Source organism: Peromyscus maniculatus, chromosome 5 (assembly GCF_049852395.1).
Source record: "Peromyscus maniculatus bairdii isolate BWxNUB_F1_BW_parent chromosome 5, HU_Pman_BW_mat_3.1, whole genome shotgun sequence".
Classification (NCBI taxonomy): Eukaryota; Metazoa; Chordata; class Mammalia; order Rodentia; family Cricetidae; genus Peromyscus; species Peromyscus maniculatus.
Window position 1 is genome coordinate 88,202,126 of NC_134856.1, and position 26,953 is coordinate 88,229,078.

At 39.6% G+C, this 26,953-nt stretch overlaps 1 protein-coding gene across 2 annotated transcripts; it reads left to right on the top strand.

Annotated features, from left to right (window-relative positions):
- The first annotated feature begins 1,491 nt into the window (after window positions 1-1,491).
- Window positions 1,492-26,687, top strand: LOC102909735 (3-alpha-hydroxysteroid dehydrogenase-like). 2 transcript variants are annotated; one of them, XM_006987816.4, is made up of 9 exons: window positions 1,492-1,649; window positions 6,611-6,778; window positions 8,399-8,515; window positions 10,515-10,592; window positions 18,785-18,907; window positions 20,569-20,678; window positions 20,940-21,105; window positions 22,918-23,000; window positions 24,871-26,687. In XM_006987816.4, exons 1-9 carry the CDS (start codon window positions 1,566-1,568, stop codon window positions 24,911-24,913), a joined length of 972 nt encoding a protein of 323 aa, XP_006987878.1. In that variant the 5' UTR covers window positions 1,492-1,565; the 3' UTR covers window positions 24,914-26,687. The 2 variants fall into 2 exon arrangements, with proteins under 2 accessions (XP_006987878.1, XP_015861838.1); XM_016006352.3 differs by lacking the exon at window positions 6,611-6,778 and having other exon boundaries at window positions 1,503-1,649.
- The last annotated feature ends 266 nt before the right edge of the window (window positions 26,688-26,953 follow it).

A 26,953-nucleotide genomic window follows, 5' to 3' on the forward strand; every position in this document is an offset into this window, starting at 1 on the left:
GCAACTGCTAGCCTAGCAAGAAGTCCTGCCATTCCACACCACCAAGGGAAGGGGTGATGGTACCAATATTCCCACTGAGGTTGCTCCACTCAGTTGCATGTTTCATCACACACAGGTGAAACAAGAGAAATTCAACTATGTGCTTTTGTAGAATGCCACATTGTTACTTGTTTTGTTTTCTCTTCTCTGGGTGGAATAGGGGGAAAAGTCCTGAAGAGAAGGCTGGTTACTAAGAAGATACTTACAAAAAGTAGAAGAAATATTCTTTCTAACTGCTATGCAAATCTCAACATAGAACATAGAAAATAAGGAAAAACACAAGCAATAGGAAAAGGAATCAATTATCAAAGTGAAGGGATAGCCTATGGAATACAAGGGGATCTTTACCAGCTATTCATCTTCCAAAGTAGAAGTATCCAGAACAGTTAAAGAATTGAAAAATCAAAATAACAGGCCATTCAACCATAAATGAAAAAGCAAACAGCTCTAGAATGACCAATAAGAATATAAAAATGTTCACTGTTTATAGCAAATGAAGGAAATGCAAATCAAAGATAGAGATTCTGTCTTACACCAATAAGATGGCTGACCTCAAGAAAACAAAGCCCAACAAATGCTGTTGAGGAAGGGAGACGGCGGGGCCCTTCTGTAGTGCTGGTGAGAATGTCAGTTACTTCAGCCAGTATGGAAATCAGTATGAGTAGCTTCAGGAAACTAAAAAAATAGAACTTTCTTTTAGTCTAGCTATGCTGCTCCTGGGTATATATGCAAAAGAATCCAAGTCAGCAGAGTAAAAATATCCCTACACCCGTGCTTTTTAAAGGTACTTTTCACAATGACCAAGATATAGACTCAGTCTAGGTGCCAATCAGGATGAACAGATAAAGAAAATGCGTGGTGTATATATGAAGTGGAGTTTTATTAAGACACAAGAAAGATTAAAATCATCTCATGTGCACCAAAATGGATTGAGCTACATGATAATCAGCTTGTTAAACATAAAAATCTCAACTTAGACAGGCAAATAGCTCATGTGTTCCCCATGGATGTTGTCTAGTTTTTGAAAAAGACATAAAAGTAGAAGGCAGATTATCTAGGGAGCCATAAATGGAATGAAAGTAGTTGTGGGAGAGGCAAATATGATAAAGATGCCATGTGTCTGCATGGAAATGGCACAACAAGAATCTTACTGTTTAGAAAGTAAAGTGATACCTTGCCTGTCAGCAGAAGTTACTTTCTAGGTAACATATGATCAGTTAGTCTTCATCAGTTTCCTTTTTAACAATTTAAAGAAGTAACTGTGAACTGTGAACAGAGTCTTTTCTTCTACGAGAAATTCATGGTTTCATTTTCACCGTCTAGTAATTTGTTGGAGTTCACTTTCATAAAAATGCAAGCAGCCTCCAGCTCTCTTCTTTATCTGTGGACTGTTGCTTTAAGCGGCCCCTCCCACATGCCACTGTTTGACTTCCCAGTAAATATTTAAGAAGCTGTCACATTTTGCTGACCTGTAGCCCATGCAATCAGAAGACTGAAGACCTGCTTAGTTGCATGAGTAACAAGCTATGAGTTCTGTATCTCAGCGCGTGGCACTAAACGATGGTCACTTCATCCCTGTACTGGGGTTCGGAACCACTGTGCCTCATAAGGTAACAATTGTGTCTTGGGCTTAAGGGTTTATTAAAAAAAAAAAAAAATCAAGGATGTGTGGAAACTGAAGGGGACTTTCAGATTTGCTCCTGTGTGAAGCAGACTCACAGAATTTAGCCACATGTGATACAGAAGGCAGTCTTGTAACTGTTCCTTGGGGACTTATGTGGACAGTACTATTTATTCTGGGCTCCGATTTTGCTTTAGTTTCAGCCTGTTGGGCAGTAAGTAGAAAGCAGCGGTCAGGGCAACTGTTATGCTTTGAGTTTAATTACAACGGGATTAGTGACATGGATTATTTCTGTGATTCAAATAATTGCTCCGCTCTGTTAGATAAGATCCAGATAAAATATTTTTTGGTAGAATTCACTAGAGATACGGCTTATGAAAAATGATGAGCTTATTGTGTTCTGCTGATGAGCAGGGACTGAGCATCACGGTGCAAATTCCAGACCTGTGATGAAATAAGTTTTGTTTTCTACTTTCACTACAGAAACACTTACCTAAAAAGAAAATAAAACATTTTATGGGTGCACTATACTTTAAGAAAGCACCTTAAATTCTTGCTCCACATTCCTATTCATGACATTTGAATCACAATACTATAGGAGGTTCTCATGGGAAAATGTTTCCATTCTCATTTTATCCTTTGCTTATTCAGTGAGTGGCAAGGACTTAATGCTAGAGTCACAGTTTTCTCATGCAGAAGACGTAATCACAGAGATATCTTTACCTCTTTTGATAGGAATTTTTACTCCTCAGCATACATAGCTTGAAAGAGAGGTAAGGAGCAAAGTTATTACAACATCTGCAGTCTCAGCATTTCTGCACAACCTCGAGAATTACAGGGCTGTGCTCAAGAGAGGCCAAAGGGAAAACTGTTGGAGCTGGAAAGATTGTTTAGTGGTTAAGAGTACTGGCTACTCTTGCAGAGGAATTGGGTTCAAGTACCAGCAACCACATGGTGCCTTACAACTGTTTATAACTCCAGTTCTAAGACATCCAACATCCCCTTTTTGCCTCTGTTGGCACCAGACAAGTGATGCATAGACATACATGTAGACAAAACAATCACACATATAAGAAGACAACAATTTTTTTTTTTTTTTTTTTGGTTTTTCAAAACAGGGTTTCTCTGTGTAGCTTTGTGCCTTTCCTGGATCTCGCTCCCTAGACCAGGCTGGCCTTGAACTCACAAAAATCCGCCTGGCTCTGCCTCCCGAGTGCTGGGATTAAGGGCATGTGCCACCACTGCCTGGCAAAAACAATTTTTTAAATGGAAAACTCTCAAAGAAGATCATAATATTTTAGGAAGATTGATTGCATCAGACTGAGTAGGCCTGATCAATCTATCTGCCTCTGCTTCCTCAGCTCTGAGATTACAAGTGTGTATGTACAGCCACACCCCAGTTTTTACATGAGTTTGGGGGACCAACCTCAGGATCTCATCTTGGGCAACAAGCATTTTTAAAAACTGAGCCATTTGCCCAGTCCTAAAGCACACTTTAAAACATAGATTTAAGCATGGGCTGTTAAGAGCAAAAATAAGATATACCCAAGTGTAGGTGTGGGCTTTTCAAGATAATATCACCCTTTTTTATACTAGCCATATATACCATTTAAGAGAAGTTATTATTTTCAAAGCGTTGATAAGATATTTAAATGACTTCAGGGAGTGGTTTCTGAAAGGCACATGGCAGGATCACAATTGATAAAGTGAGACTATTTCATAGGGATCCATGAAACAGGATATCTTTATTGTACAGAAAGTTAACAGTCTTGTTTGAGATACTCAGAAAATATGTGGGAAAATTAACAATTTTCTCCAAGACATAGACATGCCAGGACTTAATCCAAATTTATTGCTATTTTAATACAGTATATCTGAATATGAAAAGAGTGCTCTAATATTATAGCCATCACATCACATGTTGCTAACTGTGCTGGAATTCTTGATTCTCAGCTGGTTAAGAGGCTTCAGCCAGACAGACTCCAGGGTGAGAGGTTCCTTTTTCTTCCTGTATCCTATCCTTATAAGTTTTCCTGTCTTTCTATACTGTCTATGAGTCCTTTGATCAAATCACTGAATGAGGGGATATTTTTCAGGATTTCCAGTGCCAGTTGTTTTTTAAAAATGATAAGCGGCACTGGTTATTGTGAGGAAAGGTCATGAGGTATGAGCCACGACAAAACCCAATATCAGAGCTTTATTAGGAGGAAGTGGGGGGCGGGGCAAAAGAACCAGGCCTGGGGAAGAAGCACATGCAGAGAGCAGAGAGAGGGACAGAGAGTTAGGGATAGTGGGGCAGGAGAGAACAGAGCAGAGAGGAGGAGGAGTCTGTGTCTGGCTCTTTAAGGATTCCCTTGCACATGTGCAGGCAGGCTTATGGAGGTACACCACGCGTGCGCTGATTGTGTGACCAAGCTGCAGGCATATAATCACCGGTGCGCACTGATGGACACAGGACTCCTTGCTTAGCTCCTGAACTGCACATGTGTGGTCATGCAGCTGGAGTGGGGGCAGAATCCTAACATTGCAGACATTGGCTTATTATAAAAAAGTGGGTGATCAGGAATGGGGCATTGTTTCTCCTGCAAAAATTGCTTCCAGCTGACTTGGTGGGTGTCAGTTGACTCTTGGGGAGATAGGGAAGGGGGACTTCTGAGGTAGACAGGTGTCCTGGGATGGTGGGTTGCTGTCTGCCACCTCAGAGCTGTTTGTCTTTCCTGGCTTGGAACTCTTTGGCTGCTTGTGTTTGACAGGGTACTGGTTAGACAGAGAAAAGCTTAGAAGAAAGAATTATTATTATTACTATTGTCCTTTGGGTGTTCCCAGGGTGATAGAGGGGGTCCCAAGACCAGGAAAGTTTGGGTTTGGCACTTATCTGAAGTAGATCCGACCTGTCCAGATGGATTTAAACTGGTTTCTGGAGCTTAAAAAATTTTTTGAATTTATTAAGAAGCGGCCATGAGAAAATTTAAAGTCTTGGGGTGGTGACCATTGTAGTGTTTGGTACTCTGTTTATATTGTTTAGTGTTAATGAGAGAGAGAGAGAGAAAGAGAGAGAGAGAGAGAGAGAGAGAGAGAGAGAGAGAGAGAGAGAGAGAGAGATTGGAACATGTTTTTAATTTTTACCTGAGATAAGCCTTATCAGAGATAGATTATTTTAAGGTACCTATTTCCTTTATTAGTTTAGTATCTAGGAGACACAGGTGTTCAATTGCTGAGAACATTTAACAGCAATGGATTGTTATATTAGAGTCTGTTTTTTGCAGAACCCAGACTTTTTTTGGTCTGGAGGTGTAAATACCTTTTAACTGCTACTGTTCCTTACCACCTGAGTATATCTGATGGTCCTCAGCTTTATGGTGATCCTGTAACAATTAGCTGAGTAGTTAATTAGAAGAGGAAACCAGAAGAGAAAAAACTTGTGGGGTGAGACATCATTCTTCGGGAATTGGTGACAAGGCAGTGGATCCTGATGTCTTGAGAGAGAGCCGGGCCTTGTCTGTGTCACTGTGCATGGGAAGCCCTGCTGACTGGTCTGGAGTGAGGCACATGGAGGGAGCAAATGAAATGAAAGCTGAAAAATCTTTTCCCATCAAGTGACCCTGAAAGTACAATTAAGTCTGGTGAGGTGGGTAAGGCTGTTCCCCTACCTCAACAATAAAGAAACGGGGAGAGGTGGGACCTCAAAATTCCCTCAGGACTGATTAAGTGGCTCAGTGTCCAACAGGAAGAGACAGATCGCCCCCATGCTGCATCCTGGGTTCTCTGCAAGCCTGTAGCCAAGCCTAGGAGGTCTGCTGAAGGTCTTTGTCCCCATGCCGCTTGGTGCCTGGGGGCAGTCAGCTGACCAGTTATCTCTCTAGGTGGCACTTTGAACAAGGCTCAATTGATGACCCGGCAGGGCACGCACTAGCCTGTGTGGCCTTCTAAAACAGGGACCTGGAAGCCCTTGTGCAGTCATTTGGATGGTGTGTGCCAGCATTTGGCAATTCTGTTTATGGTTTTTTTTTCATTTCTCCCATGGCACACCTTAAATGCCACAGCTGAAACTTCTGCCTGTGGAGTCAGGAGCCTTGCTCTCCAGATGCTTAAGTTTTAGCCCTAATGTCAGGGAGCTCTGGGAGACAAGAGATGGATTTTACTACATGTCTTGAAAAAAAAAATTTTTTTTTTGATAGTTTGCTGGCTTGAGGACAGCTTTAGGAAGACCCACTCAGAGGCAGGCTGTAAACTGATCTCTGACTGGAGAGCCATTGGATTATTATGATCCCAATGGTTTGAGGACAGCTTTAGGAAGATCTGAATTATGGCACCAATGTTGTTTTTTAAAAATGTCAAGTGTCTCTGGTTAGTTACTATGTGGGAAGGTCATGAGGCATGAGCCACGACAAAACCTAGCATCAGAGCTTTATTAGGAGGAAGTGGGGTGGGACTAAAAGAACCAGGCCTGGGGAAGAAGCACATGCAGAGAGCAGAGAGAGGGACAGAGAGTTAGAGATAGTGGGGCAGGAGAGAACAGAGCAGAGAGGAGGGGGAGTCTGTGTCTGGCTCTTTAAGGATTCCCTTACACATGTGCAGGCAGGCTTATGGAGGTAAACCACGTGTGCGCTGATTGTGTGACCACGCTGCGTGCACATAATCACTGGCACACACTGATGACATAAGACACAAGACCCCTTGCTTAGCTTCTGAACTGCACATATGTAGTCATGTAGTTGGAGTGGGGCCAGAATTCTAACACCAGTGATGCAGTGATTGCTCAGGACTGAGGACATTTCGGGGATGCCCACCTCTGGGACTGATGGGAAGAGATCCAGGAAAATTGGAATAGGCTCATTCCTACACATACAGAGCAGCTCCAAGAAGAAGAAGTTGATTCACTGGAAAGCCATTGTTTGTGTTTGAAATGTTTTCATTACACATGTACTATTTTTTTGGTTGCTCCTTTAGGTTCCTAAGAGTGAACTTATCAAAGCTACCAAAATAGCTATAGATGCTGGATTCCGGCATTTTGATTCTGCATATTTGTACCAAATAGAAGAGGAAGTAGGACAGGCAATTAGAAGCAAGATTGCAGATGGCACTGTGAAAAGAGAAGATATATTCTATACTTCAAAGGTATTTTGTACATGGGGTGCTTGTGGGCATATTTAATGTGGCTGAACTGAGGAGACAATGTATGTTTGGATCAATACCTGTTTCATATATCATTACTTATTGGTATACATTTTATTCACACACATTCATGTATTGAAGCTAGGGATAAAAATAGATAAATATGTCTTCATTATCATTATAGAGTTAAAATTTATGCCTTTCATGTAAATAAACTGTTCTGAATCTCAGGTCAAAGCTGTGTAGTTCATCATGAAATGTAAAATGCAACAGAGCTTGACCATGACTCCACGGTGAACATTGCTGAGGAAATGAGGTGGAATTTGAGATTCAACAGAACCAGGGGACTGTAGGTTGTGCTGCTCTGGAGTGCCTTTACTGGCATTCTGTAGAGCTTTTGTTCCAGTTACCTCAGGGAGAGAGGCAATGAAAAACAGAACCACTTATCACCATCACCAATGTGCTGAGAAGACAGAAGGTCATGGACAAATAGGGGTTGTTTGCACAATGCTCTTGAGCACACCAAGCTTCATTGTTGAGGAGAGGGGAAAAGAGGACACCTCTTTCTGAGACATTTCTTGGGCAGGCATTTGTCCAAGGCTAGAAAACAAAGTTCTATGAGAACAGAGTTCACACAGAAGGATAGTATATGAAAGTATATTATATGCAGACTATAGTGTCTTAAGAACAATAGCTCTAATATTAAAGCAATTAAGAGATAGTTTATTTTGGAACCATTTTCATGGCTTAGGAACACAGATTTAGGTTACTTCAAGTTCTATTTTCTAACATGGAAGCAGTTTCATGAAGTTTTTATATTTTTACAGAACAAAGAAAGTCATAAATCAATGTACATTTAAAATACATTGGTGGGTACTACATCAGAGAGGCAAAGTAAGGTAAAATGAGGGAAATTTTCTATTGGCTTAACATGCTATGGATGACATTCTTAGCTTTTGGATTAGTGGAAACTAGTAAGTTAACATAGTCTCAATGGTTTTTGTCTATTAGTCACAAGATGTTAGTTCTCACACAGAGGTGAATGAGCAATGGCCTTTCCAGAGGGCTAGCCCAAGATAAGATGGTTAGCCTCTGGACCTGCAGCATTTTAATTGCACCACAGTGCTGAATTTCCAATCAGCCAGTCAATCTCTGCAGACACAACCTCTTTCCGGGAGTGCTTGTTCACAAAAGGCATAGCTAAAGTTTAATCAGTTAAGTTCAGCACACACTAACACACCTCTAAAAGGGTTTTCCTATAACTTATGTACTAGTTCTTACTGTGTTCTTGAATGGATGAGTGATTTAGACCAATCTTGTGAATTACTTAGTAAACTCAGCAGTATTATTAGAGAAAACAATTCTTTCTCTTTCAACATTCCATTCCATATTCAGTAGATAAAAGGACAATAATGAAGTATATACTGATGTTCAGTTACATAGCTTGGTGGTAGGGCATTGGACTACACACACATTGAAGTTTACATTTGAAAACCCAATGGAGAGAAAGAAAAGCAGGGAGTGTATTTCCAACTATAGAAAAATGTCTCCTTGTTAGATGAAGTAATACAATAAAAGAAAGTGAACTCTTGAGTTTAAAGTTTCATTCTTTAACTTTGGCAGCTCTGGAGTACTTTCCATCGACCAGAATTGGTTCGATCTTGCTTGGAAATGTCACTGAAGAAAGCTCAATTGGACTATGTTGATCTGTACATTATTCATTTCCCAATGCCTTTGCAGGTGAGCAATCACCATGTTTAAAATTATTTCACTAATGATGCCTGTATAGCCAATAGTTATGTGGCAATTTAATATTTATATCCTTGGTTGAATGTATGGATTATTTTGATGAAAATTCTAAACAATAATTCCCAAGTCCCATTTTATTGAGTTATTTTTCCAGCCTTGAAACACTGCTTCCTGCTTGTGAAAGAAAATCTCCTACATTAGAAACTTGGGAAAAACCCAATATCCATAATTCAAGGCATAGTTCTTGGTTTGTGTGTGTGTATGTGTGTATGTATGCATGTGAGTTCATGTATATGCAAGTACACATGTGTGTGCTTGCACATGCATATGTGTGCTTATTTTTATGAAGGACAGAAAACAGTCACTGGTGTTGTTCTTCAGATGCCATCCACAACTTGTTTGAGACAAGGTCTTTCCCAGGTCTAGAATTCTGAATAGGCTAGACTGAGTAGACAATTAGCCCCAGGAATCTACCTGTCTACATCTTCCCAGTCCTAGGATTGCAAACATGTACCACCACAGCTGGCTTTACATTTTGTTTTCTGTTTATTGTTTTACATAAGTCCTAAAGGTCAAACTCAGGTCCTTAGGCTTTCAAGTCCAATGCTTTACCCACTGGGCCATCTCAATTCCCCTTAGTCTTTTGAAGGTGTTTACATGCAATTCTGGAGATTGATAAAACTGCATACATATGCTTCACAATGAGGCGTTTTACATCATGTAAATACATGTAGATGATGTAAATACGCTTTACATCATCTCTCATCATTGAACTTTGGAAGCAGATCTGGTGATATGCAGTCTGGGTAGTTGTCCTAGTTGGCTTTAGCTGCCAACTTGACAGGGCCCAGAGTCATCTGAGGGAGTCTCAGTTGGGGAATTGCTCAGATTTGCCTGAGGCCATGTCTTTGAGAAATTATCTTGACTGGATTGAGGTGAGAGGGATCACCCCACTGTGGGAAATGCCATCCTTCTGCAGGTGGTCCTGGCCTGTATAAGGAAGCTAGCTGATGAATGAGGAAGGGTTTGAACCTGGGGGCAGCATTCCTCTATGTTTTCTGCTTCAGTTTCTGCTTGAATCCATGTCCTGACTTCCCTCAATGATGGATTGTGGTCTGGAAGTGTAAGACATTAAATAAACCCTTTCCTCTCGAGTTATTTTGAGTCATGGTGTTAAGAATAGCAACAGAAAGCCAACTAGAACATCTCATTCTCATACTACCAGCTCTTGGAGACTTGGAAATTGAAGATTATTTCTCTTGATAAGTTCATGGTGGTGGGGTTTTGTAGTTGGCATTTAACAATTAATAACTGTGTTATGCAGATTTCTTGCTATAAAATTATGTGAAAAACTTAAGCTAGTTTGTGCAATGGAGGCTTTTATTTTACAAACTGGGAAGTTCAAGCCATGACTACATTTAAAGGTATGAATACCATCAGCTTCAGAAGTATTTTCTCTATTCCTTATGCTGTTTATTTAGTTTGGGGCTTTAATTTGCTACTAGTAGAAGATATGGTCTTGTGGCAATTCAAAATTCATGGTTGGTAAAACTTGAGAGCTACTCTGGCTTTCTAACCCGCTTGAAAAGAAAGTCTGACTGATGGCTCAATTTAATTGTGCATGCCCTTTCACAATCTTGTGTCCATTGTGAAAAGGAACTGTGTTGCTCAAATACTAAATCCATATAATGCCTGGATTTGCCAAAAAGAAAGAAGGATTTTTCTATAGGGAGATACAGGGGCTGAAATAATAATTGAAGTCATACAGGACACCATTAGGACTTTGAGAAAAGCATCTATTAAGCATAAGGAAAATATAAAAGATTAGGATATGCCGATCTTTCAAGCTTAGTCCCTTTTCACTGAAAATATGTAATGTCCTACTTACTTCGGAAGGCTTCATGGCCCAGACTCTGAAGTAGTTGGCAGTGTGACTAAATGTGGTGACATGACTTTCAGTGAAGTCTTAAAATGAATGATTCTATTGCAGCCTGGAGATGATTTTTTTCCAAAAGACGAACATGGAAATCTGTTGGTAGACCCTGTGGATCTCTGTGACACATGGGAGGTGAGTCCTTAGAGGAAAGGACACAGAAGGGGACATTGTGAAAGGATGAGTCAGGTATTACCTCCATGTGTGAGAACGGAATATATGTGGCTCAATCTAGAAGTGTGTAGCTTTCACAAGAGGGGTTTTGATGGGTTATTGGGGGAAATCATGGTTGGAAAATAATAGTAATGGAGAAGAACTGAGGGCAGGGGCTTAGGAATCTTTTTCCAACCAAATGTTGCAATGTTACCCATTTCTTATCTGTCCGTCCATACAACCCAGCCACCGTTTCCTCTCCCTTCTCTCCACCAAGTCCCTTCCAATCAGCCTTGCCTCTGCACCCCCTCATCCACTCTTTCTCTGATTTTGTTCAGAAAAGGGCAGGCCTCCCATGGACATTGACAAAACATGGCATATCAAGTTGTGGTAAGATTAATCACCTCACCTTGTATTAAGGCTAGGCAAGGCAACCCAGTATGAGGAATCGGTCCCCAAAAGTCAACAAAAGAGTCAGAGACAGCCCCTGCTCCCACTGTTACGAGTCCTGCAAGAAAACAAGCTACACAACTGTCACGTATATGCAGAGGGCCCAGGTCAGTCCCATGCAGGCTCCCTAGTTGTTGGTTCAGTCTCTGTGAGCTCCTATGAGACCAGGTTAGTTGATTCTTTGGGTTTTCCTTGTGATGTCCTTGACCCCTCTGGCTCCTACAATTCTCCCTCCATCTCTTCAGCAGGATTCCTCAAGCCTGGCATTATGTTTGATTGTAGGCTCTGCATTTGTTCCCATCAGATGCTGGATGAGGTCTCTCTGATGACTATTGGCATAGGTACTAATCTATGAGCATAGGAAAATATCGTTAGGCATTATTACATTGACTTTCTTTCTCTCCAGTCATGTTTGGTTCTACCCTAGGTCTCAGGGCCATCCAGCCTCTGGGTCCTGGTGTTCCAGGCAGTGTCAGGGGTGGGCTCACTCTAAATCTCCTGGCACGAGTCTCAGACTGGACCAGTCATTGATTAGCTACTCCCATAATCTCTGTGTCACCCTTATTCCAGCACATCCCATAGGCTGGTCAAAAGTTATGTGACTGGGTTAGTGTCCCTCCACTGGTATTCTTGCCTGGCCACAGGAGGTTGCATATCCCCTTTTGCTAGGAATCTTAGCTGGGGTCATCCTTGTAGACTTCCGGGAGTTTCCCTTGCACCAGGTTTCTACCTGACCCTGAAATGGCCCCCTTTAAGTCCACTCTTTCAGTACTCTCCCTCCCACACTGCCCTTACCTGATCCCTCATGTTCCCATCCCTACCTGGCCCCAGTCCACCCATGAAATCTCTTATATTTCCCCTTCCCAGGGAGATCCAAGTATCTCCTCCTAACCTTTCTGGGTCTGCGAATTGTAGCATGGTTATCCTTTACAGATAATATTTACTTATAAGTGAGTACATACCACGTTTGTCTTCTGGGCCTGGGTTACCTCATCCAGGATGATTTTTTTTTCTAATTCCACTCACTTTCCTTCAAATTTCATGGTGTCATTATTTTTTAACAGTTGTGTAATAAATACTCCATTGTGTAAAATGTACCACATTTTCTTCATCCAGTCTTCAGTTGAGGGACATCTAGGTTGTTTCTAGGTTTTGGCTATTACAAATAATGCTGCTATGAACACAGTTGAGCAAGTGTCCTTGTGGTATGATTGAACATCCTTTGGGTTATGCCCAAGGGTGTTACAGTTTGGTCTTGTTGTAGATTGATTCCCAATTTTTTTGAGTAACTACCACACTGATTTCCAAAGTGTCTGTATGAGTTTGCACTTCCACCAGTCTTCTGTACAAGTCTTCTTCCCTTTGCTCTAGGTTCTTTCCAGCATGAGCTCTTGCTTGTGTTTTTGACCTTAGCCATTCTGGCAGGTGTAAGGATGTAATCTCAGAGTCACTTTGATTTGCATTTCCCTGACTGCTAAAGATGTTAAACATCTCTTTAATTGTTTTTCAGCCATTTGATATTTTCTGTTGAAAACTCTGTTCAGATCTGTACCTCATTTTTAGTTGAATTATTGTATTTTTTAATGTCTAGTTTCTTGAGTGTTTTATATATTTTAGAAATTGGCTCTCTGTCAGATGTGGGGTTGGTGAAGATATTTTCCCATTCTGCAAGCTGCCATTTTGTCCTATTGATCGTGTCCTTTGCCTTACAGAAGCTTTTTAGTTGTATGAAGTCCCACTCATTAATTGTGGATCTTAGTGTCTGCTCTATGGTGTTCTATTCAGGAAGTTGTTTCCTGTGCCAATGTGTTCAAAGTTTTCCCCATTTTTTCTTATATCAGGTTCAGTGTATCTGGATTTATGTTGAAGTATTGTTCCACTTGAATTTGAGTTTCATGCAGGGTGATAGATATAGATTTATTTGCATTCTTCTACATGCAGACACCCAGATGCTGAAAGAAGATGCTTTCTTTTTCCATTGTATAATTTTGGCTTCTTTGTTGAAAATCAGGTGTCCATTGATGTGTGTATTTACATCTGTGTCTTTGATTCAATTCCATTGATCCACCTGTCTATTTTTATACCAATGTCATATAGATTTTATTTCTATAGCTCTGTAGTAAAGCTTAAAATCAGTGATGGTGATATTTCCAGAAGTTCTTTTATTGTTCACAATTGTTTTAGCTATCTTAGGTTGTTTTGTTTTTCCATATGAAGTTGAGAATTGTCCTTTCAAGGTCTATAAAGATTTCTGTTGGGATTTTAATGGGGATTGCGTTGAATCTGTAGATTGCTTTTGGTAAGATGGCCATTTTTACTGTGTTTATTCTACTGATTCATGAGCATGGAGATCTTTCCATCTTCCAATATCCTCTTGAATTTCTTTCTTCAAAGATCTGAAATTTTTGTCATAAATGCCTTTCATTTGCTTGGTTAGAGTTACACCAAGATATTTAGTATTATTTGTAGCTATTGTGAAAGGTGTGGTTTCCCTGATTTCTTTCTTAGCCTGTTTATTGCTTGTTTATTGGAGGGTTACTGAATTTTTTTTTTTTTAGTTAATCTTGTATCCTGCCACTTCACTAAATGTGTTTATCAGCTGTAGGGGTTACCTGGTATAATTTTTGTAGTTGCTTATATATACTTAAACATCATCACAAATAATGATACTTTGACTTCTTCGTTTCCAATTTGTATCTCCTTGATATTTTTCAATTGTCTTATTGCTCTAGCTAGAACTTCAAGAACTATATTGAATAGATATGGAGAGAGTGGACAGCCTTGTCTTGTTCCTGATTTGAGTGGCAGTGCTTTGAGTTTCTCTCCATTTATTTTGATGTTGGCTGCCAGCTTGTTGTATACTGCTTTTATTATGTTTAGGTATGTACCTCATAATCCAGATCTCTCCAAGACTTTTATCATGAAGGGGTGTTGGATTTTGTCAAAGGCTTTTTCAGTATCTAATGAGATGATCATGTTTTTTTTGTTGTTGTTGTTCAGTTTGTTTATATGGTAGATTAAATTGACAGATTTTTGTGGGTTAAACCATCCCTGCATATCTGGGATGTAGCCTAATTAATCATGGTGGATGATCTTTTTGATGTATTCTTGGATTCATGTTTGTGAGCACTTTATTGATATTTTTGTATCATGTTCATGAGGGATGTTGGTCTGTAACTCTCTTTTTTCTTGAGTCTGTGTGGTTTGGGCATCAAAGTGACTGTGGCCTCACAAAATGAATTTGGCAATGTTTCTTCTGTTTCTAATTTGGGAAATAAGTTGAGGAATATTGGTATTAGCTCTTCCTTGAAGGTCTGGTAGAATTCTATGCTGAAACCATCTAGCCCTGGGATTTTTTTGGTTGTGAAACCTTTAATGAGTGCTTGTATTTCCTTGTGGGATATAGGTCTATTTAAATTGTTCATCTGATCTTGATTTAACTTTGGTAAGTGGCATCTATTAAGAAATTTGCCCATTTCTTTTAGATTTTTCCAATTTTGTGTAGTATAGGTTTTTGAAGTATGACCTTGTGATTCTTTGGAGTTCCCCCTTTGTTTCTGATTTGTTTAATTTGGATTTTCTCTCTGTGTCTTTTAGTCAGTTTGGATAAAATTTGTCTATTTTGTAGATTTGCTCAAAGAACTAACTTTTTGATTCATTGATTCTTTCTTTTTATTTCAATTTTACTGATTTTAGCCCTCGGTTTGATTATTTCTTGTTGTACACTTCTCTTGAGTGTTCTTTTTGTTCTAAATCTTTCAGGTGTGCTGTTAAGTTACTTGTATGAGGACTCTCTAACTTCTTTATGTAGGTACTTAGTGTTATGAACTTCCCTCAGCACTGCTTTCATTATGTCCCATAAGTTTGGGTATGTTGTGCATTCATTTTCATTGAATTCTATGAAGTCTTTAATTTCTTTCTTTTTTTATTCCTTGAACCAGTGGTAATTCAGTAGAATTGTTCAGTTTCCAGGAGTTTATAGGCTCTCTATTGTTTCTGTTGTTGTTTCAATCCAACTTTGATCCATGGTGGTTTGATGGGAGACATGGGATTGTTTCAATTTTTTTTATATCTGTTGAGACTTGCTTTATGCCTGAGTATGTGGTCAATTTTGGTCAAAGTTCTACGAGATGCTGAGAAGAAGGTATATTATTTTCTGTTTGGGTGTAATGTTCTGTAGATATCTCTTAGGTACATTTGAATCCTATTATTTAGGACTATTATTTCTTTGTTTAGTTTCTGTCTGGATGACCTGTCCATTGGTGAAAGTGGAGTGTCAAAGTCTCCCACTATTAATGTGTGGGGTTCTTTGTGTGATTTAAGTTTTAGTAATGTCTCTTTTACAAATGTGGGTACCCTTGCATTTAGTGCATAGATGTTCAGAATTGAAACATCATCTTGGTGGCTTTTTCTTTGATGAGTTCATTTCTTTCTATTAATTTTGATTTGAAGTCTATTTTGTTAGCTATTAGGATAGCTACACTTGAGTGCTTGTTAGGTCCATTTGATTGGAAAATCTTATTTCAATCCTTTATTCTGAGATAATATTGCTGTGGATATCATTCTATATAAATAAAACACTGATGGCCAGTGACCAGGCAGGAAGCAGGTGGCCAGGCAGGAAGTAGGTGGGACAAGGAGGGAGGAGAATTCTGGGAAGCGGAAGGCTGAGGAAGAGACACTGCAGCCACCGCCAGGACAAGCAACTTGTAGAGACTCTGGTAAGCCACCAGCCACGTGGCAAGGTATAGATTTATAAAAATGGGTTAATTTAAGATAAAAGAACAGTTAGCAAGAAGCCTGCCACGGCCATACAGTTTATAAGTGATATAAGTGTCTGAGTGATTATTTTATACGTGGATGTGGGACTGCGGGGCTTGGGGAACCTGGAGAGAAGCCCTCCAGCAACATAATATCTTTGATGTTGAGGTGTATTTCTTGTGTGCAGCAGAAGGATGGATTGTTTTCATATCCGTTCTGTTAGCCTGTGTCTTTTTATTGGCATATTGATTTCATTGATATTGAGAGATATTAATGACCACTGTTTGTTCCCGTGTGTGTGTGTGTGTGTGTGTGTGTGTGTGTGTGTGTGTGTGTGTGTGTATGTGTCCCTTCTTTGGGTTTTGTTGCTGTGAGATTATCTATTCCCTGTGTTTGGGTATAGTTAACTTTCTTGAGTTGGAGTTTTCATTTTAGTACTTTCTGAAGGACTGGATTTGTGGATAGATATTGTTTAAATTTTGCTATATTATGAAATATCTTGTTTTCTCCATCTGTACTGATTGAAAATTTTGCTGGGTATATTAGTCTGGGTTGGCATCTGTGTTTTTTTAGAGTCTGCAAGACATCTGTCTAGGTCCTTCTTGCTTTTAAAGTCTCTGTTGAGAAGTTGTGCATTATTTTTATAGGTCTGCTTTTATATGTTACTTGGTCTTTTCCCCTTGCAGCTTTTAATATTCTTTCTTTATTCTCTATGTTTAGTGTTTTGATTGTTATGTGACAAAGGGAATTTCTTTTCTGATCCAATCTGTTTGGTGTTCTGTGAGCTTCTTGCACCTTTATAGGTATGTCCTTCTTTAGGTTAAGGACATTTTCTTCTATGATTTTGTTAAATATATTTTCTGGGTTTTTGAGCTGGGATCCATCTCCTTCTTCTGTTCCTATTGTTCTTAGGATTCATTTTTTTTCATGGTGTCCCAGATTTCCTGGATGCTTTGTGTTAGGAGATTTTTAGATCTACCATTTTCTTTGGGTCATAAATTTCTTCTATTGTATCTTCAATGTCTGGGATGCTCTTTTCTATCTATCTCTTAAATTCTGCTAGTGGTGCTTGCATCTGTATTTCCTTAGCTTACTCTGATTTTCCATTTCCTAAATTCTTGAGTCTTGAATAGTTTTCTCTACATTTTTTTTTCTGTCTCTTCTTAGCTTTCCTGGCATTCTTTAAGGGTCTTGTTGATTTCCTCCAATATTTTGTTTGTTTTTTTCCTGGAGTTCTTTATGGGAGTTTTTATCTCCTCTTTAAGGACCCCTATCCTCACTATAAGGATTGTTTTAAGATTGTTTTCCTGTGCTTTGGCTGTGTTGGGATATTTAGGGCTTGCTGTAGTGGGATGGATGGCTGGGCTCTGGTGGTGACATATCGCCCTGGCTGTTGTTTGCGTTTTTACACTTACTTTTAGGCATCTGGATTTGAAATGATTATAGGTCTAGGTGCCAATTTCTGGATTTGTCTTTGTTGGGTGAATGTTTTCTTCCTCAATTTTTGTTTCCTTTCTGGTCTTCTGGATCCCATAGCCTGTGGTTGAGTAGAGGGTCTCCATCCACGTTGGGGGCTTAACTTCTGATGTCCTGAATGTTCTCTGATCCAGCAGTGGGTTGCTGCCCATGTTTGGGGCTGACATTCTGGTTAGGTTTGTGCATGGCTTCTGATCTTGCCAGGGGTCTTCTGGGGTTCAGATGCTGGCCTGGCTTCTGGCAAGGTAGCATGCTTCTGCCTGGTTTTCAGGGAGTTTGACTGGTCTTTGGGGTTCAGGATGTGGTCTGGCTTCTGAGGATCAGGATTCTGGCCTGGCCTCTGATGGGGTGGTGTGGTATTGTGTTCCCCAAAATATTGTGTACTCTAATAAACTTATCTGGGGCCAGAGAACAGACAGCCACTAAATACAAAGGCTAGAAAATGGTGGCACTCACATTTTTAATCCTAGAATTCCAAAGACAGAAATCCCTCTGGATCTCTGTGAGTTCAAGGCCACATTGGAAATAGCCAAGCATGGTGACACACGCCTTTAATCCCAGAAAGCCAGCCTTTAATCCCAGGGAGTGGTGGTAGAAAGCAGAAAGATATATAAGGCGTGAGGATCAGAAACTAGACGCATTTTGGCTGGTTAAGCATTTGGCTGGTTAAGCATTCAAGCTTTGAAGCAGCAGTTCAGCTGAGAGCCATTGGGATGAGGACACAGAAGCTTCCAGTCTGAGGAAACAGGACCAGCTGAGGAACTGGCAAGGTGAGATAGCTGTGGCTTGTTCTGTCTCTCTGATCTACCAGCATGGACCCCAATAACTCACCTCAGGTTTGATTTTATTAATAAGAACTTTTAAGATTCCTGCTACAGGGTGGAAGTCTTCCACCAGAAGTGTTGGCCAGGATTTGGTGGTAGGGAGAGGAGGGACAGTTGAAGTTATGCTGGCATAGCTCAGGTGCAGTGGGGAGCAGAATTTTCTGGGGTTCCGGCATGCTGGCCTTCCTCTGGGCAGTGGGGATCAGGTGGCAAGGGGAGGATGGGCACTTGGGCTTATGGTGGGTGGGGCACGCAGGAGTTGGGTGGGGCAGTGGTTTACCTGGGTTTATGGTGGGTGGGGCAGGCAGGAATTGGGTGGGGTGGTGGCTTACCTGGTTTTTAGGATGCTGGCCTGGCTTCTGATGAGGTGGAAGGCTTCTGCCAGAGGTGTGGGCTGGGATATGGTGATGAGGAGAAGAGGAGCAGTTGGAGTTGTGCTGGTTTTCAGGAAGCTGGCCTGGCTTCTCATGTCATCTGTTTCTTAAGGACACAGGAATTGTTTCTTGCTTTCACCTCCTTTGCTCCTTATTTTTCCCAAAAAATTCTCCATCTCTAGACAGTCAAAGCCAGTAGCTCCCCCTAGCGTTGCTTGAAAGCATCCCTTTTAACACCACTTCTTGGAACAACTGCACAATTTATCCTTCACTATCTCTCCCACCACAGGCCATGGAGAAGTGTAAGGATGCAGGGTTGGCCAAGTCCATTGGGGTGTCCAACTTTAACCGCAGGCAGTTGGAGATGATCCTGAACAAGCCAGGGCTCAAGTACAAGCCTGTGTGCAATCAGGTGAGCCCTTTGCACTGCTTGACACTTTATGCCTAAATTTGTTCATATCCATTTGTTGTCTAGTCCTGTCCATTTTACCTTCATGGGGTGGAAATTTTAAAAGTGGAATCTTTCTGAGAGGACATAGAAGTCCCTTCATTACAACCATGAAAAAGACAGTGGCCCAGTAGGGCTAGCTCAGGGCTAATTGGATGTAAGAAATAGATCAGGGAAAGATAATCAAAGGAGGCAGCGGTCATAGTGAGGTCATTGAGAAGAAGATGTACTTCTTCTCCGTCTATGAGAAGCAATTGGATGAAGAAAGAAAGATGCTGTGGAGGGGACTGTGTACAGAAAGAAAGGTCCTGGGAAGACAGTGTGGGCAGTAAAGAATTATAGAGCCAAAGTAAAAGATCAATGGTACAATTGTGAATGTTAGATGGCTGTGTCCTGAGTCCTGACACCTCTAATTTCAGCTGTATTAACCACAGTCATAGCTACAGGGAAATTAACTGGAAGCTATCAAATTCATCCAGATTCGTGAGATATCTTACTTGGCTATGGTGAACTCATGATGGGAATTTTGGGCAGAGCACTTTGATGTATGCCTTTCCACATACATCATAGTCCACTCCTTCCTGTTTCCTGACAGCAAATCAACTGTTTACACACACAAAACCACAACATAACACAATACACACACACACACACACACACACACACACACACACACACACACACACACACCAGCACATATGTGGAAGTCAGAGAATTATAGGAATTGGTTGGTTTTCTCTTTCCACCATGTGGGTCACAGGAATTGAAATCAGGTCATCAGGATTGATGATAAGTGCTTTAACCTGCTAAGCCATTTCACCAACCCCTTTTACTTTTCTTACATGATATTTTGCTTAAAAAAAAAAAAACCTTTTTACAAATCAAGATAAAACTCAATTTTAGATGAGATAATGTAAACATTAATAGTTTGTCTTTGACTATCAATGTTTTGATTGAATTATCATAGTGAAAATCAGCATGAGCAAATGGATTTGCTTGCCCTTTTCCTTTTCTCTCTGCATTTTCATGGACTTACAGATTTCTTTCATTGATATGAATCCTACCAAACTGATTCTTTTGTCTTCACATAAACCATCATGAGCCTTTGGCCAAATTCATGTTCTACTGTGATTTAGTCTCCATATTTGCAAGGATACTTCCCCCATTGCCACTATGGAATTTCTCAAGCCTTCATGAGGTGGAAAAGATTATTTAGCACCTAAGAGCTGGTCCATAGAATTATTTCTTCTCAGGTATATATTTAAAAATGTCTTTCTATAAGAAAGAGGAATTAGCCGGGCGGTGGTGGCGCACGCCTTTAATCCCAGCACTCGGGAGGCAGAGCCAGGCGGATCTCTGTGAGTTCGAGGCCAGCCTGGGCTACCAAGTGAGTTCCAGGAAAAGGCACAAAGCTACACAGAGAAACCCTGTTTCGAAAAACCAAAAAAAAAAAAAAAAAAAAGAAAGAGGAATTAAATTTATTTTGTTAAAGTGATTGTTACTTAATGTTATTTTTTCACTTCAAATTTCATGTTATACTTTTTAACAATTCAAGTTCTTTTATTTTGATGTTTCCATTTTGTATTAATCAAATCTTCATATAATCTGATTGTTTTTTTTATCAGGTAGAGTGTCATGTTTATCTGAACCAGAGCAAATTGCTGGACTATTGTAAGTCAAAAGATATCGCTCTCATTGCCTACTGTACATTGGGAAGTTCACGAGATGCAATATGGTAGGTAACAAAGACAACAGTGAATCTCAACTGTCATTGTTGAAATATATTTAGTTCTGTAACAACTTTCTAGATTAAGTCTCAACTGACTTAGAGGGGCTGGTATTTAAATTTCTGAGAAGCCCTGAGATAGTGTTGATTCTAGTGGGTCAAGGAGAACAGTTGTATATGTATGGTCTGGAGTATATACCAGTTCTGTAAGCCTCCTACCATTAAGGTAATTTGAACTTCTGGAGTTCAGCATTTTACCTTCTTTTCCAGGGTGGACCAAAAGAGTCCAGTTCTCTTAGATGATCCAGTTCTTTGTGCCATGGCCAAAAAGTACAAGCAAACACCAGCGTTGGTTGCCCTTCGTTACTTGTTGCAGCGTGGGATTGTAGTCCTGGCCAGGAGTTTCAATGAGAAGCGGATCAAAGAGAACATGCAGGTGATGACAGAGCTGTAAGCCTTGAAACAGCTCTGAAATATCCTGTCTTAGTTAGGGTTATTATTATTGTCATGAAACATCATGACCAAAAGGAACTTGGGGAGCAAAGGGCTTATTAGGATTATGTTTCCACATCACAGTTCACCATCAAGGGAAGACAGGACAGGAACTCAAACAGGACAGCAACCTGGAGGCAACAACTGATTCAGAGGCCATGGTGGCTTGCTCCTGTTGCCTTGTTCAGGCTGCTTTCTTATAGAACCCCGGGCCACCAGCCCAGGGATGGCATTACCCACAATGGGCTGTACATCTACCATCAATCACTAATTAAGAAAATACATTACATCTGGGTATTTTGGAGACATTTTCTCAATTGAAATCTGTCCTATCAGATAACTCTCGCTTTTGTCAGGTTGACATAAGACTAGCCAGCACATATCCTTAACATGGGTCCTTTGTGATCTCTCATGGACATCTTTGTGTTTCTTAGCCTCTTTTGAAAGTATATTTATTTGTGTGTGTGTGTGTGTGTGTGTGTGTATGAGTGTGTGCATGCATGTACCATGATGTATATGTGGAGGTCAGGTGACAGCTTTTTAGGAGTTCACTTTTCTTTCCACTATGGATTTCAGAAACTGAATTCAGATCTTCAGGCATGTGCCACAACTGATATTATTTGTTGTCCCATCTTGCCGTGGATTGAGTTTTTGCATTTGCAGGACAGCGAGGCTTCTCTATTGATTGTGCTGTTGTAGAACTGCCTAAGCTCTCCTTCATTATAGCTTTATTTTTATTCTTTTGCTAACTAGCTTAGGTTGCACTTCATTATACGTCACAATAGTTGTCAGAAAGGAGTAGTCTAGAGATGTCTGCTGTTTCCTGTCATCTGTAAGATCATTTAAAAAATCTCTCTCTCTCTCTCTCTCTCTCTCTCTCTCTCTCTCTCTCTCTCTCTCTCTCTCTCTCTCGTGTGTATGGACACGATATGGTGTGTGTCTGGGTGTCAGAGAACAACCTTGGGTGTCACTTTTCACTTTTCACCTTGTTTGACACAGAGTCCCTCTTGTACATGGCTGACATTGGGTTAACTGGATGTCCTAGTTAGTTTTCTGTTGCTGGCTTAAAACCATGACCAAAAGCAACTTGGGTGGGAGGAAAGGGTTTATGTAGCTTATACTTCAACATCACAGTCCATCTTACCTTTAATAGTTTTATCAGCTGTTCAGATATTGATTTTCTGTTGTCTTCTACCACATTTTACAGTAGTACAGTAGTATTCATAAAATCATTAGTCTAGATATGTTGGGGCCTAGTGATGATAATTTTCATGTTTAATCTATCTCTAATTTAGCCAAGATCTTTTTAAGTCAGTTCCTATGCTCTTTCCTTATGACTTCATTCACATTTGACAATTTATAAATTAAAATATATAAAACTTATTTTCTAGTTTCTAATGGGATGTAGGAGTCTCTGTCCATACATTTTACTAAATACTATTGTTAAAATTCAGTTTTTAAAGTTTTTTCAGTATTTTAAGTTCATATGTTTCAATAACATCATCTCTGTTTCTTTCCTATTTTTTCCTTGGTTTGTAGTTGTGTGGTTCAATCTCTTATAAAGAACATGGCTTTATTTCTTTTCCACATGTTATTCCTTAATAGTTTGAATGCTTTGCTTGATATCTTCAAGAGACTTGGGACATGTCTCCTGTGTTTTCAATATTGCTTCTGCACTACTCTGTTGAATTTACTTGGATTTCCCAGACTGGCAATATGGAATATGAAAGTAATAAAATTTCTACTTCTGTGATAGGTTTTTGAATTCCAGTTGACTTCAGAGGACATGAAAGTCCTAGATGGCTTGAACAGAAATTTAAGATACAATCCTGGAGATTTGTAAGTATCTTTGATCAATACATTGCTTCAATTTGTTTTCTGTGTAGAAATGTAATGTGTTAAAAGTTACCTCGATATGCAGAAGACAAAGACTAGTCTGAGTTAGGGATGAGTTGCTTTGGGAGTTCTTACAGATTGTCTCCAGAGCTCTGTTCCATTGGTGGGACCAGGGTCAGCTTAACTTCCACTTGTACCCTTTGTACATCTCAGTTCCCTGAACATTTTGAATAATATAATGCCTTTGTTAAAACTAAAGCTCCGTGTAGGCTTCTGTCTTGTACAGCTATGTCATGGGACATATACTTTGCCATATAGCTGAATTAAATATTTTTAAACGTGAGCTTATGGCACCTACTCCCTCATTTCTCAGATTTTTTTTTGTTGCTAACCAGATCAAAGGTATTTGTTTCAATAACATGGTCTTAGACTCTTGTATCTACTCCATATGGAGTTGTTAATTATACCTTGTCAATTGATTTTTTAATAGATTCAATTTTCTCAATTACTTTTCATGAACATTTGTTCAGCACTGAAATGCTTACCTTTGTATAAAACCAGTTGGTTTTTGTGAGGTGAACAGAAAGTACTCTTTGGCATTTTCAGAAATACAGAGATCTCCGTGCAGAGAACAAAGACATCTTAGATTAGTTAGCTAAGAAACCAAAGGAAGATTTTGGAGACATTGTGGAAGAATTTGAAGCCAATAAATGGTGTCTAGTTTTCCTTCCTTCTGTAAAGTTGTGGGAATTGAGAAAAGACATACCCTGTAAATGGACAGAGGCAGGGTTGTGTATTTCTTCTGCCCATGGGGATTTAAATTCACAGTAGAAATAATGGAATGGTGTATAAAATGAGAATAGTCCTATTAAAAATTATATGTTGTCAAGAAAATAGCAGATAAACCATTAATAATCTTTTTATTAGTATAGAAAAAAGTTAAGAATTAGTGATAGCACAAAGATAGAGTGGCAAGCAGAGATGAATTTTTGCTATCTTTTATATGTTTAATTATAAAGACTGAAAAAAAGATCTTTGTCAATTATATTTCGTGTCACTAGTAAAGTATGAACATCACCAAATTACAAAGTATGCTTCTAGAATAAGGAATTCAAAATTCTTAGACTGGGCCTGGTGGTATACAGCTATAGCCACAACAGTGGGAGGTGGAGGCAGGAGGGTCCAAAGTTCACAATCATTGTCTGCTATATAGTGAGCTTGAGGCCAGCCTGGGATAAATGAGACCCTGTCTAAAAGGTCCATTTATAAACTTAACATGTTAATTACCTGTACTAGTTAGGGTTGCTATTGCTGTGAAGAAATAGCATGATCAAAGCAACTTGGGGAGGAAAGGGTTTATTTCACTTACACTTCCAAATAACTGCTCCTTATCAAAAGCAGTGAAGGTAGGAACTTAAGCAGGGCAGGAACCTGGAGGCAGGAACTGATGCAGAAACCATGGAGGAGTGTTGCTTACTAGCTTGCTCTACATGGCTTGCTCAGTCTGCTTTCTTATAAACCTCAGGACCACCAGCCCAGGGATGGCACCCCCCCACAGTGAACTGTGGCCTCCCACATCAAGCAGAAATTAAGAAAATGCTCTATTGGCTTCCCTCTAGCTGGATCTTATGGAGGCATTTCTCAGTTGAGACTCTTTCCTCTCAGATGACTCTTACTTGTGAAAAGCTGACATAAAATTAGCGGGTACAATATGTAAACACTGTGTTTGATATTTTAAAAAAGTGAACTTGTTAGCAGTAACTAGTATACCTTAAACTAGCCTTTATTGCTGACTTACATTTGGACTTATCCTTCTTTAAAACAAGGAAGAATCAATTTCTTATATTGGGCATTCTTTTTTTTCTAATTGTAGTTTTAATGGACATCCCAATCATCCATTTACTGATGAATATTAACATGGAGGCCCTTGTCAGAATTCCTACCAGAAGATCTGTTTTATGCATCATGATATGAGAGATGTCTTGGATACTGGCGATTGAACACATCATCACTTCTTATCAAACCAGCTTGTCTTGTCAATTCAGTCAGCTAGAGCTAAGTCTCCAGAGCTGTGTGGAAAGTCTGAAAGGCAACATCAAGATGTTTATCCCAAAGATTCTTATGTGTTGAAATATTAATTTTTATTTTACATATATGAGTGTCCTACATGTATGTGTACCTTGTGAATGCCCGTGTCCATGGAGGGGAGAAGAGGGTGACAGATCACCTAGAACTGGAGTTACAGATGATTGAGTCACCATGTGGGTGCTGGAAACCAAATGTGAGTTTTCTGTAAGAGTAGCAAGCCCTTAAACACTTCGCCATCTCACCAGGCCCTACCCTAAAGATTCTTGCCTGCTTCTATTTCTGTGATATCAATTTTTTGTTTCCTTCTGACACCAACCTGATTTGCCTAGAAATCTTGGGCAGTAGGCTGTAGATGAGGAGAGTCATTTAAAAGACATTTTTGGGTTGGAGTTGGAAGAACTTTCACCATTTAGGGAGTTAACAGTGAGAGATTACTGGTAAGTCGATAATCCTCAAATCCTTTGAGAAAGAAGAAAGTAATTTGAAGTTATTTTGCTCTTAGTTTGGAGGTGAGGCAGATGTGGTAGGGGTGATCCAGAGTCCCAGGGCTCCCTTCACCAGCCCAAGGACCAGAGTTCCAAGAGCATGGAGAGTAAGTGTTTCCTGTGGGAAGGTTGGAAGGTCAGTAAGAAGAGAACTCATATAAAAGAATCATCATTACTCAGATGTGGGGAGAGCAAGAAGAAAGCTGAACATGTCTCTGCTTGGGAAATACATCATCTGTTTTTGATAATTACATGTTACAGGTAAAGGGGAACTCTACATATTTTATCCAAGACAGAGAGCTAGACTTGATAATTGTATTTTCAAGGGTTTCAGCAGTTGTCTTATTGAGCTATGGTAGGAAAAGTCAATGCAAATGAATGTAAACTCCATATTCATCAAGTTTTCTTAGATTTAAAAATTGATTTGTGAAACTTGATCTTACATGTTTATAGGTAAACAGATTAGACTTATAAAATACAAAATATCTCATAGATATTAAATTGTGTTATGAAATTAACATTAAAAGGACATATATTTGATGAGACAAATACTTTAAAATTTCAAAAATTATTTGAAATACTGTATTTGAGTCAGGACAATATTTTAAGAATTGTTAAGTTTCAGCAATATCCTTTGCACCAAGAATATCTTAAAGAAATCAGAAAGGTAAGGTGATAGTGTTGTGTTAACAGAAGATCCAGAAGAATGTGGAGGTAAATAAAAAAAATACAAATATTGTTTACCTAGTTTCAAGCATACAGTTGGACTTATATATCTCATTAATAAATATATCAAGTAAAATTTTTTTGAGACAGTTTCTCATTATATACCCTTTGCTGGTCTAGAACTTGCTATGTACACCAGGCTGGCCTGGAACTCATACAGATCCACCCACCCCTACTTCTAGAATGCTGAGATTAAAGGCACACGACTATACCTATATATTTGAAGTCTCTTAAAGGGAAAAATTATCAAAAAGCAATAAAATTACTAGTTACCTATTGATTAATCTAACAAAATGTGAATAGATAGCAAACTAAAATTCTATGTAATGTGTTGATAAAATGAAACTGTCCTATTCTTATTAATAAATGGAATAGAATATATATGTTATAATGGGGAATGTGAAATTTCTTTAAATGAATTTAACAACATATAAAAACTAGACATTTCATGGCCCTACCACAGCCAGGGTCTGTGTTGATGCTGTGCCTCCTGATACCATCAAAGTCTGATACCATCCAAGTCCATGATGATGCCAGGGGTCTGGGCTGTTACTCGGCGCCAAGGTGATATCAGAGCCCAGGCTGCTGCTGGGGACCATGTCTATGTCCTACCCCTCACTGGCCCTGGAATAACTGGCTGTGCCCCTAGTTGAACAC

Bases quoted from the DNA above. Each gene is read 5' to 3' on its own strand.
- LOC102909735 (XM_006987816.4), top strand. From the start codon at position 1,566: ATGAGTTCTGTATCTCAGCGCGTGGCACTAAACGATGGTCACTTCATC. The intron at 6,779-8,398 runs GTATTTTGTACA...TAACTTTGGCAG, and splicing joins ATATATTCTATACTTCAAAG to CTCTGGAGTACTTTCCATCG. The intron at 8,516-10,514 runs GTGAGCAATCAC...ATTCTATTGCAG, and splicing joins ATTTCCCAATGCCTTTGCAG to CCTGGAGATGATTTTTTTCC.